At 41.6% G+C, this 12,765-nt stretch overlaps 1 protein-coding gene across 1 annotated transcript in view; it reads right to left on the bottom strand.

The window, feature by feature from the left end:
• Window positions 1-8,237, bottom strand: part of LOC108791014 — a 25,150-nt gene extending 16,913 nt beyond the window's left edge. The window contains exons 1-4 of the mRNA XM_018561374.1: window positions 8,106-8,237; window positions 6,179-6,263; window positions 2,255-2,316; window positions 469-657 (exon numbers count right to left, since the gene is read on the bottom strand). Coding sequence (XP_018416876.1) covers window positions 469-657; window positions 2,255-2,316; window positions 6,179-6,263; window positions 8,106-8,237 — 468 coding nt within the window. The remainder of the gene's footprint in view (window positions 1-468; window positions 658-2,254; window positions 2,317-6,178; window positions 6,264-8,105) is intronic.
• Between the last annotated feature and the right edge of the window lie 4,528 nt (window positions 8,238-12,765).

Below are 12,765 nucleotides of genomic sequence, written 5' to 3'. Positions count from 1 at the left end.
ATCAGCGGCTTGTTAGCTGCTGATGACAGCTATTATTTTACAGGGGGCCGTCAGGGGGGGACCGTTTTGATATATGTTCATGGTTTTTAAAGCGACCATGAGCTTATAGCAGAAGGGAGAAAACCACTGATGTAAGGCTTACTGACCCGGCCAGCTGCAAGCGGTTGTGTTCCGCCGTAAGCCTTATGTTGGTGGCAGCGAAAGGGTTTAATGGTTTAGCAAATAGAAAGTTGAATAGTGATAAAGATTATTGAAAAGACATGAATAAGCAATCATTATCTAGGTTGAGCATGGGGGTTTAACACCACAAGGGTCAACACAGAAAACAATGCCAGACATGGTAGAGCAGACAGACCAAGTGAAGGTGACAAAATAACTGCTAAGTGGATGGTATGGCGTGCACAATAAAATGTATTAATGATATTACTATATGGAAATATACAGCATCTAGTTAGACAGAAACAATACCTTTTCGTGATCATTATTCAGTGTCATGCATCCATTTTTTTCCAGTGCTATGTACTTTTGGATGTTGCCTCGTAGAATAAGAGAACAGACATGAGATGGATTGAGACGCAGGCTGTAATTTAAATCTTTAATAGCTTCCTCTTTCCTTTGCATTGTACACCACACTAGAGCTCTGACACAGTACACATCCTGAATGAGATAAAATACATCAAATAAAAAATGACAGTCAGTGAAGTTTTCTTTGTATATGCTTTTTCAGAATGTATGTTGGCCATACGCACTACTATATGTAATGGTTAGTGCGCTGACAACAGTCACTGTGCAAGTATTTTAAAGTGTATCTAAACCCAATCCTCACTATGCTGTAGCTATGGAGAAAGGGCATTGTCATCCTAGAACACAGCTGCAGAACACCCCCTCTCCTCTTCTCCAGGAAAGATGCCCACAAAATCGAGCAAGTTCAGAGAAGCAGTGGTGTATTTTGGTTTTGTGCTGCCCTAGGCAAGACTAAACTCGGGCACCCCCCAATCTAAATTTGCCTCACCCCTTCCTGTTTAGGACATTTTGCACAACCTGTCAGTCACTGGATACAGCAAACACGGAGTCCCAGGGGAGCTGTGCATGGTCTCTGGTGGGCTGTACGGGGTCTCAGGAGAGCTGTGCAGAGTCCCTTTCCCTGCATACATGTGCTGCTCCTCTTACCAGCAGCCCGAAGTGCCATCAGTACCAACAGGATACATTGCAGTCCTCCAGCCTGCTTCTGGGACATCCCACCATCAGCTCACATGCTATGGCCAGCCCCGAGCCACCCGCTGCTTCCCCTCCACCTCCTGTACAAAGCCAGCCGGACCGCATCTCACTGGGCCCTCCACCGCGCAGCTCTCTAATTAGGCAGCTCTTAGTGCCATGCGGCCTCCTAGTTTGCCTCATTAGGCAGCCGCCACTGCCTGATTCTGTGCTGCCCAGCCTCGGCCCACCGGGCAAGTGCCCAGTATGCCCAAAGGTAAGTCCGGCTCTATCCACCTCATTGGTTTGGGGCAGCATTAGGGAAAAAATGTTTACACCAAGACCTTTGTTGATGACACATAGACACAACAAGAGGTCCGAAGAGAAGAGGTTTAATCTTAGACTGTGCAGAAGTTTTCTTGCAAGTAGTAAAATTGTGGCATTCCCTCCCACAGTCAGTGGTGTACGCTGATAGCATTGATAAATTCGAGAAAATTCTAGATGAGTTTCTTAGTTCACAAAATATAGAAGGGTATGGGAAATAATAAGAGCGTATTAAATTCGGTCAAACACACACACGGACACACTTAGGTTGAACTGGATGGACTTGTGTCTTTATTCAACCTTACCTGCTATAACATTAAGGGGGTGTTCTAAAAGCTATGGGAGGCTGTTTTTTAAGTATAGTTTAAAAAGACAACATATATTAACACTACATTTGTCAACAAACTGTTGTTTTCCTGAAACAATAGTATTAATGTTGTTGTTGTTAATATTATTGTTGTTGTTATTATTACTATTTTAATAGTAATTGTGTTATTGGTCTAATTCCAATTATTCAGCCGAAATTTTAATTTGCCATTATGTCAGTTTTGTCTGGATACCAACCAAACCGAACAACGCTAAACCCTAGGATAACATCAATTAATCTGAACTACGAGTAGGCATAAATTCCACAAAGGGCCCTTACTAAGGGTTAAAAAGGGTCTAATTTTCCTCCGATTAAAATGGAATATTCCTCTAAGCAAGTGTATTTGTAACATGAAAAAAGAAATCTTACAGGGTTTAAGCTGTCCAGAACAATAGCAGTTTCTGCATCTTGTAGAGCTTTCTTGGTTTCACCTTCAACAGAAAACAAATAGTTTATATTTGAAGCAATATTCCAACAAACAGACAAGAAATTGCATCACCTTTATGCTTGATTTGATTATTTAAGTACTTAGCATATCATTTCTACCAACTATTGTATATACTGTATATTCAGTATAATAGCAAGTTGTACTGGGTCTGTGTGAAGGTTATGTTTTAGACACTGATCAGTCCTAATTGTGGAAAATATAAACAGGAAAAAACTGCACTGACACAGTGAACATATTTATTGTTATTGTAATGTATGAATACCCACTCACATAGAGATCCATTTTGCTTAAAGAAGAACTGAAAACATTTAAAAAAATTAACCCTTGCAGTGGGGGTAACCCTGTACTGTAAGGGTTAACTGTTTGTTTTGGTCTAAGGGCTCAAATAAAAAAATATACTCACCTGAACCTCAATCCCGCCTGGCTGCTAGACTGGTCCTTACAGCCTCTTCTCCCCCGGGCTCCAGTGGTATAAGGAGCCATGACATCATCACATATGATGCAAGTTCATTCACCTGCATTAGATCTGAGGACACCGAGGGACATACCAGGGGGAGAGAGAGGCGAGTGCTCACCACACAGGACCGAGGATCAAGTGAGTATATCTTCTGTATTCCGGCCCCTAAAAAGAAACAAGCTGTTACCCCTTGCAGTGCAGAGGTAGCTGAAAAGTTAAATTTTTCAGATAACTGGAATTTTTTGTTAACCACTTCACAGCGGAGTGGTGGACGTGCATTTCTAATGTGTCAATTAGATGGTGCCGTACTTTGTGATTGCTGTGTTGACCAATAACAGTGATTCCGAATGTAAACATTTTACATATGAGGGTCCTGCCCTTCCTCTCACATCAGAGAAATGGGAGGAAGTTGCATTTGTGAATGAACATTTATGAATTAAGGGATAATAAGAAGCAGCAGATTCATTCTGAGGGGTTGTAATTGATTGTGGGAATGGTTTTTCAACCCATTCACCCCCCTCCTCTCCTGTACATCTTATCTCCAATCTGTCTCTATGTGACATGCTCATTAACTTTTTCACCTCCCTTATCCTGCACATTATCCTCTTTGTCCCAAACCTCCCACAGTATGTGACCTGTACATTAACCCCTTCAATGTCTTCTCTCTGTTTGACCTATATAATAATGATGCTCCATATCTGGCTCCATGTTTAACCACTTCAGTAACAGCATCTTTCTTCATTTTCAAAAACATTTGGCAAAAAATGAAATCACCTTGGGGTGTCTATTTTCCAAAAAGGAATATTTGGGGGCTTTTGTACTGTCCTGGCATTTTTATTTGATATGTTTAAAAACCAAAAAAGGAAACAGTTTATTTTCCAAACTTTTTTGGTATTTTTTTCCTTTATATAGTTAAATATTTTTAAAAAAACACAAAAATCAAATTCATTTGCGTACAGTGTTGCATGACTGGATAATTGTCAGTCAAACTAGCACAAAACTGAAAACTGAAAAATGGCCTTTTATATCAATTCAATTTTTATAATATGGACAGAAGGAGAAGAAAGTATTTTAAACTTCCATGAATCATTCAATTCATTCCACCCATCGATAAAAGTCAAAATGAATTTCTCAGAAGACAGTGGGGGGCATTTATCAAAACTGAAGCAGACAAAATCTGGAGCAGTTGCCTATAGCAACCAATCAGCTTCTGTCTTTAGGTTGTTCAGTTCAGCTTTGAAAATGAAAGGTGGATGCTGCTTGGTTGCCATGCTCCAGATTTTGTCTGCTTCAGTTTTGATAAATTCCCCTCGCTCTGTTCATTCTGGATCCTGCCATAACTGTCAGCAATGGCTTACTCCGTTCCTCAGTGTACAGAAAACCCACAGACAGGTACAGCTACCTCCATAATTCCAGCTTCCATCCAAATCACACTAAACAGGGTGTCATCTGCAGCAAGGCAATAGGATACCACCGCATTTGCTCTGACATTGGGGACAGAGACAAACACCTGAGCAAGCTGGCTGATGCATTTCAGTTATATATATATGTATATATAAATATATATATATTATATATATATACATACATACATACATATACACACACACGCGTATATATATTTTTTGTTGCTGCAAGCTATTGAGGTGGGTATATTTATTTTTAGCCAGTATAATCCTGCAAATGTTTCTGCACTTGGCTGTGCACTGCACCACTTAATGTTATAACAAATATCTGAGAAATGAGACTGCTTGATTGTGGATATATACTTTTTCACCAGAAGCATACTAAATGGAATACATTTGGATGTTACAGGAGATACATTCCATGGGGTATTATTTAGCAGTTGTATTCAAGAATACCAATGTGTTCATTATGACTACTGCAAACAAAATAACCGATTCATGCAGAGATAATACTTTTTTAATGTCTACATATGCATAGCTGCCAGAGAGTGAATTCTCCAAAGGCTCTTTACCGATTGGCAAGCCTATGAAAATGTATTACATGCAGTGCCTCCACCATGTTAGCAAAACAGAAAAATAGTTATGTAAAAGAACTCTTATATTTTGGCCTTTATTCTTAGCTTATAATTGTTGCAGAATATCTACTTACCTTTCCATAAATCACCCTTTTATTCTGCTATGTCTCCATGTGACAGTTTGTGCTAAAGACTGGCTTCTGGGTGGGTAAAGCCAACTATAGATGTCGTTATGTAAACCTACTTAACTCCTTAGTATCTGACCATGGCCATCTGATACAAATAAGGAGTGATATTGTGCATAACACAAATGGTTTTGGCACAGTCATGTGAGAATAACAGAATAAAGAACATCAGTACAATAAGAAAATCTTGCTATCTGGATATAGAGCAGAGGTAAGCCAGATCATTGTATAATAGACCATAGGGTACTTGGCAAACCTATACACATGAAATAAAAAAAGATATTTCAAAAGTTATGGTTAACTAAACAATCAGATTCCGCTGCTTATCTCAAGATGGCCATACAACCTTACCTCTCAACTGTCCCTCATTTGGGACCAAATCCCTCTGTCCCTCTTCCCTCCTCAGTTGTCCCTCTATTTGGTCTGATGTACAGATATCTATGAAAAGGTATACAATGTCTTGACTAATGTGTTTGCTACCTGGAAAAGCCAGCGTTCAGAGAAATAAGAGCAATGAAAGATGATTTTTATAGGTTGATATGGGTTACTGCCCTTTTCACTTTTTTTTTGGCTATGTGATTTAGCAGTCATAGTATCTGCTCTAATTTAGTCTAAAAAAAATAGTGTAATGCACCAAAACAAACAATGTGAAACAGACAGAAGGAACAACTCATAAGTGAACTCAACTGAACCTTTACTTGAAATGACTGTAAACTAATATTTGTTATGGACAGTGAGATTGAATTATTGAAGCCAAAGGGTTGGCATGGCAGCAGCTAGTATTTTAAGGAGGTCAGCCAAGGCAACCTACACATTTCTCTCAGCACAGGTTTTCTCCAAAGAGCAAACTGCCTTAAAGTCTTACTCCAGGATGGGAAAGGGTTAGAATCTTTGGCAGGTTCTTACTTATATTTGAGTCTTCGATAGAAAGAGACCTGACTAGAAATGAGAGGAAACCCAAACATTAGCGAAAATCTCATCTTTGACAGTGATCACCAGGAATTTTCCTTTCATCTCTGTTATAGTGCCAACTGCCACTAGTGTCCCTGGGACATAAAGTAAATCATACAAGCGGGGATGCAAACAGCAGTAAGAACAAGAATTGATGTTTGCTGAGTAGTTTCAATACCGGTTATTGTACCGTATGTCACTGTAATGGTTACTGTACTTTGCCCTCTTACATAAACCTGTATGATAAAATATTTATATATTTTCATCTTACCACATCTAACAAATGCAAAAGCTCGACGGGTCAATACAGGGGTGTGCAGAAATGTTCCCACAGAGCAGCCAACATTGCAGATTTTCTGTAATAAAAACAAACAAAAAGTTGTGTGCTTAAAACCAATGTATAGTGAAGTTTTAGTCAAGCAAACTGTTCCTCAAAGCAAGCAGCGCCTACTGTGCTGTCTCTAGCTAACACAGGGTGCTTTGGAAATTCTTTCTCATGCATGAAATGTCCAATTGAAAAACAAAGATTGTATATACAGTAGAAAGTAAAAACAGATATAAAGACAGTCATTAAGTTTGACAAAGCAACCAAAATAAAGCTGGCTGAGGCAATATAGTTCCGTTTAAGAGTAAACTTGTAGTGACTTCTGAGAGAATAATAATGCTAAACGCGGCCTGTAGGTGCCACATATCCAACCTTCACAGCACTGCCCACCCTCTCAATGCACCATGTGAGCTCACCTGTAAAATCTAATGTTCTTGGTATTCAGGCCCAAGAACTGTCATGAGAGAGGGAGAAGGGTGCGCCTCATCCTATGCAAATATCTACTTCCAGAAAGTGGACATTTATTTAGAAACTTTGGGGCCTCAGTGGCACAGTGGTGGGAGTGGGGTGGTTGCTGAGGTTGTGAAGGAAGAATGCGGTACCTTAGGGAGCCTACTTTCCAGCTTTCCATAATTAGTTTACTTTCATTACAATTTAGCTTTAAACATTTCTGGGCCACCAGCATTGCTCATGACTGATAAATACCAGATCTGTATGGTAACAATGTTATTTATCTGTGGACATTAGCTTGTATAGTCTTTAATTTATCTCAAATTAAAATACTAATTTTGCCCAGCAGGGGTGTATTGAAGCTGAATAAAGACCTGCTGTACTCCTACAGGGCACTGACAATGTCCGAATTACATTGTAATTTATTTTATAATTGCTTTGCCTGCGTTTAGAAAAACACAAACATTATAACCTGAGGGGGCACATAACAAGGTATGAGGCTGACAGCATGCTCTTATCTATTTATTCATTTACTTAGAGAAGATTAACAAAATAAAGGAAAATATGTAATGAGAGTAAAAGGGATATCTAGAGTGTATGTGTGATGACTAGCAATCGCTGTGCAAGAATCTGAATATGAGAGAGAGCTCAAATTGCTTCATTTCCTCAGCGTGTAATCATTTGAGATAGAATGCATATGTTAAAAACAAGTCATTGCATTCAGCTTCCAAACTTGTCATCATTCTTACCCAATGTTCGCATCACTAAGTGCTTGTGTATTCTGCCTAATCCTTTTCCAGAATATGTTATTTATAAATGATCTGCCCAAACGGGTCAATACCACTCAACAAGCCATCATGTTTGGTAAAATGGGTATTCATGATATACTGTAATGGCAAATTTGAGGAGGAATTTGTAAAAACTGGACATGGGGCCATAGTGTTCTGATTTATTGTTATTGGCAGTTATAACAGTACCCTTCCATGCACTGAATTTCGGGACAGTTACAACATAGATTTAGTAATTGTATATATAACAATATCAGTTCTATCAACATAATTGAAAGGAGAACTCAAGCCAAAATATTTTTTTTCTTTGTTGTGAAAAATACTCTTTTACACCAGTCCCCCGTTTACATGAGAGCGCCTACTTTTACATCAGTACTCCCCCCTTGCACATCAAAGTCCTCCCTGTCACATCAGAGTCCCCCTTTCACATTAAAAGCCTTCCTTTAAATCTGAGTCTCCACCCTTTCATATCAGAGTCCCCCCTTTCACATCAGAGTCCCTCTCTTTTACATCAGAGTCCCCTCTTTCACACTAGGAGCCCACCCCCTTCACATCAGATTCCCCCCTTTCACAGCAGGAGTTCCTCTTCACACCAGAGTCCTCAACCCCCTCTTCACATCACTGTCCTTGCTTACAATCTTCAGCGTGGTTGCGGCATCATTGCAGATGGTAGGAGGCAGAGCTGGTATGGAGAGAAGCAGGCCTCCATCATCTACTGAATGCTGCGAGGGGCCTAGATGCCATGGATCAATGTCATGCATTTCCATGGTGGGGGTGAGCGAGCTGCCAGCACCATAGCAATGATGGTGTGTCCTGGTTGGCCCGCCTGCACCATGGAAATGATACAAACTGGATATGGGACAAACTGACCCTGACAAACCGTTGAGAAAAGCTGAAATAGGGATAGCAAAACACTTTTTTTCTTTTACTAGAATGTGGAAGGGTTATCTAGTTGTATACTCAACATTAGTAGTGAATTGGTAAAGCTGCCCTACTGAATGTGAAGGGCGAGTTTTAGTGACATGTCCAGTTTAATGAATAACAAACATTTTTTAAATAAGCATACAGTACAAAGACAGACCTTTTTGTCTAATATCACACATTCTGTAAAGAATCAGAAAGATATTGCTTCCATTTATCAATATCAAATAATAACTGCCTGCGGAGCGAAATGAAATTTATGGAAGATCTGATTGGTTGGTCTTGGGCAATACAAACATATTGATAAATGAGACTTGTAAATCACAACTGTCAGACCCTGCAAACTAACCACAGTTCATGCTTTGACCAGACATGCCAAACTTGTTTTTAGGTAATGTGTGATCCTCACACTCTTTTCTTGTGTCCCTTGGCCAGTTTAAGAATTTCAACTGAATGAGGTCCCAGTCTGTTATATAGATCATTGGCACTATGTTTGATTTTTTTTTTGTGGATCACCGAATAAAATTGTATTTTACATTTTTCAATGTGCACTAATCAAATGTACAAAAATACAACATATTTTGTAAATGTTAATCTTTAGAAAAATGTTGTAGTGTTTTTCCAGTTAGATAGGTATGGTCCTCCATAGTGATAATGTGCCCATTACCAGGGCTGGGATAGGGGGCATGGTCCTGTACAATAATATAGAGGAGATACTCCCCCACCTCAATCACAACAGGAACCACAGTCAGTGACTTGGTGTTATACTGGGTGTTTTATAATTACTCATTTGTTGGGTATAATATAGCTATCTTCTCCATGTTCCAGCCTGTGATTACAACACATGGCAGAGAGAAGTCTTTCAGCATCAATCACCTGTGTGGCTTTTAGAGGCACTTTGCATGACACATCAGTACATGTGACAATGTGTGTCAACACACATAAATATATAATAACATATGTTTGTTGACATGTTTCCATAATTGGTTCCATTGAAATTCAATGGGAAGCCCAAATGGCAAACACATATGAATGGTCTTTAAGACAAGGCCCACCTTTCAACATGGCTACCATTCAATACCATGGCTCCATTCAGTACCATGGCACAATTTTGTTAAAGTGCAGAGGAAACCATCTCTACCATGAAAAAGCAGGTTGGTTGTGCATGCTACCACACCATATGTAAAGGGTTCAGCCATGTAACAGAATTAGATCACTAAGATGTTCACATTGGTTGCTATGGATCACTGCACTTTGCTCTTTGCATATGGAATCTGTTTAATTGTGAGAAGCTGCTTCATAGGATAAAACAAACATTAGATGCATTTAGGACATATACCTTTTGTATGGAAGAGGCTTCTAGTGCTTTGGTATACTGCAGTACAGCTTTGCCATGCTGATTTATATTTTGAAAAGCAATACCTAAGTGATAATAAGTTTCAAATATCTGAAAAAGAAAGCAATATTACATTATTATAAGTATATGTACAGCCAATCATATGTTTTAGAAAATTGCAAAGGCATTAAGAAGACTAAAAACGTAGATATATAAATACACATTATTTGCTTACAGACAGAGAGCTTTAAACAGATTCTCAGTGGAACAAAAGCAATATACTCTCTTAGCACCTTATTCTGGCACTGATTATCCTGTAGCAGTTGTTAAGCAAGGTGTGACTGCACTACCTGACAATAGTTGTCAAAATATTGCAACTACAACACAAGGAGCCCTGTTGAAATGTGTGTATATAGTAGTGACATATTGGAATACCAAGTCTGACAAATCACTGAATGGGCCTTTTGTCAAGGTTAAAACATGTAAAAAAGTGAACTTCTCATACAATAAATTTCTTTAATAAATATCTTAATATTAGGGTTGCACAGATACCAAGTACAGTACTCGGTACAAGTACGAGTACATGTACCAATACTTTTGAGCTCCAAGACTACACTACAGAAAAATTCAACAATTAGGAGGCAGCTGCCATTTGTAAGGAGCACACGGAGCTCCTGGGATTTGTACATCTCTGTTATAATGTACGATTTTGTTTTTATAAATATAAATAAAGGGATGCACAGATACCAGTTTTGCGAGTACGAGTACTGGTACTTGCCGAGTACTTACAAGTACGAGTACTGATACATTTTTGTTTATTGTCATGTGACAGTTTTTCTAAAACAATACAGACTAATGATTTCAGGACAGTGGTGGAGTGCCAGAGCCAGGTCCTAGCTGCAACCGCTGCAACCCTGGTAGTACTCATGAAAATGCCAAGTATCGGCATTGGTACTCGAAAAGTATCTGTGCATCCCTACTTAATATACTCACATATTCCATAAAATCAACATGCATCAAATGAAAACTTCAGTGATTCATCTTATTCCTTATACATCCAGAACAAAAATATCAACACTATGCAGAAATATACAGACCCCACTAGCTGGACCAGCCAGGTGCTGGGTGTGTGGTAATAGCTGACGCCTTTCTGGGGTCACACCCCCTTCCTCAAAGCTAATTACGCTTTACTACAATCAGGGCCATATTAAGAGCATCATGGGCCTGGTGCTGAGCACCCCCTCAGCACTGTCAGTCGGTTGGACTGTAGGTAGCAGAGGCAGGGCGGATGCAAGGATTTCTGCCTACACAGACGAAGGTGCATTTTGCGCCCCCCTCCAGGCGCCCTCAGGCACCTGCCTATGCAGCCTTAAACTAGCGCCAGCCCTGCCTGCCCCTCTCATCTCCAGCTCCTCATGTCCCCACAGGTGACCATCTCATTCCCGACACCTGGCTGTCCCCTGAGATCACCAGCCTATGCTTATAACCTCTTATCTCCGGCCCCTGCTTGTCCGCTCTCATCTCTGGCCCCTGCCTCTCCGCTCTCATCTCCTGCCCCTGCCTTTCCGCTCTCATCTCCTGCCTGTCAGCTCTCTTCTCTGGTCCCTGCCTATCGCCCTCATCTCCCGCCCTTGCCTGTGCGCTCTCACCTCCGGCCCCTGCCTGTGCGCTCTCACCTCCGGCCCCTGCCTGTGCACTCTCATCTCGGGTGCCTGCCCTTCAGCTCTTATCTTTGTTCCTGCCTGTCCCCTCACAATTGATCTCAGCGTCTTCTCGGTCTCTATTCTCTGGCCTCTAACTAACTAACTTCTGATATAGAATAGTCTGAGCCCAGTATACACACCAAGACACAAAGAGCCCCGACCTCTCCGCACTCCACTCACTGCACACACACAGCACACACAACACTCATACAACACATAATAGAAACACAGTACACACAGCACACATATAACATAATACGCTCACAGCACACATAATACACACACACACCACATAATACACACAGTACACATACAGAAGTCAATACACACACACATCACACACATAATACACAATAAAAACACACTCAGGGCAGCCATCAGTGGGGTAAGGCCGACACTCATGTAAGGGGCCCGGGCAGCCTGGGGACACGCACGGGTCCCTTACATGACTATCGGCCGATGGTGAAGGGCGAGGAGGCGGAGGCCTGGCCCTAGCAGTGCAGGGCCCCAGCATTGCCGCTCCAGCGGCGTTGAGACAAGCTAGGGCCCCATCAGCCACGCTGCTCGTCTGATGTGGGACTGGCCGGAAGTGACGTGACGTCACTTCTGTCCGGTCCGGCGGCAGACGAGGCCATGTGTGCAGGTAAGAAGAGCTAGGAAGGAAGGAAAGGAGGGAGGGATGCAGCCCTGACCAGCCCACCTGAGACCCCTTCAGAGCCCACCATAGACAGTCTCAGATGGGCTGTGCAGCATCTATGGTGGGCTCTGCAGGGTCACTCTCAGGTGGGTCCTGTGTCCAGCGCGTCACTAAGCCCTGCGTCCAGCGCGTCACTAAGCCCTGCGTCCAGCGCATCACTAAGCCCTGCGTCCAGCGCGTCACTAAGCCCTGCGTCCAGCGAGTCACTAAGCCCTGCGTCCAGCGGTGCGTGGGGGGGGGTGCCCGGCCTAAAGCCGTGTAAGGGGCCCCAAAATTTCTGATGGCTGCCCTGCACACACTACCCACATTGTACACTGCACACAATACACACATAGTGCACACTCACATTACACACTCACAGTACACAGATTGAATTGGTATTTTTGTCCAGCACATTACGCCATGTTGCCCCTGGCTCCCTGTGTCATTACACTACATGTGATCCTGAACACACAGCTGGAGAGATCACATTGGCACACAACACAAGTAGGACCATCCGAGGGACACAGTGATCATTAACCTGTTCTGTGCCAGACCAACACACATGGGAACTTCAGATATTATAGCCAAGAACTATCACTATACAACTCAGAGCGGAACCCCAGAGGGGCCCCAGGATCCCACAACCTACACTACTT

Source organism: Nanorana parkeri, unplaced genomic scaffold (assembly GCF_000935625.1).
Source record: "Nanorana parkeri isolate BGI_ZX_2015 unplaced genomic scaffold, ASM93562v1 scaffold520, whole genome shotgun sequence".
In the NCBI taxonomy this organism is placed as follows: Eukaryota; Metazoa; Chordata; class Amphibia; order Anura; family Dicroglossidae; genus Nanorana; species Nanorana parkeri.
The sequence above is the reverse complement of the archived record's forward strand: the minus strand, read 5'-3'. Positions and strand labels throughout refer to the sequence as shown.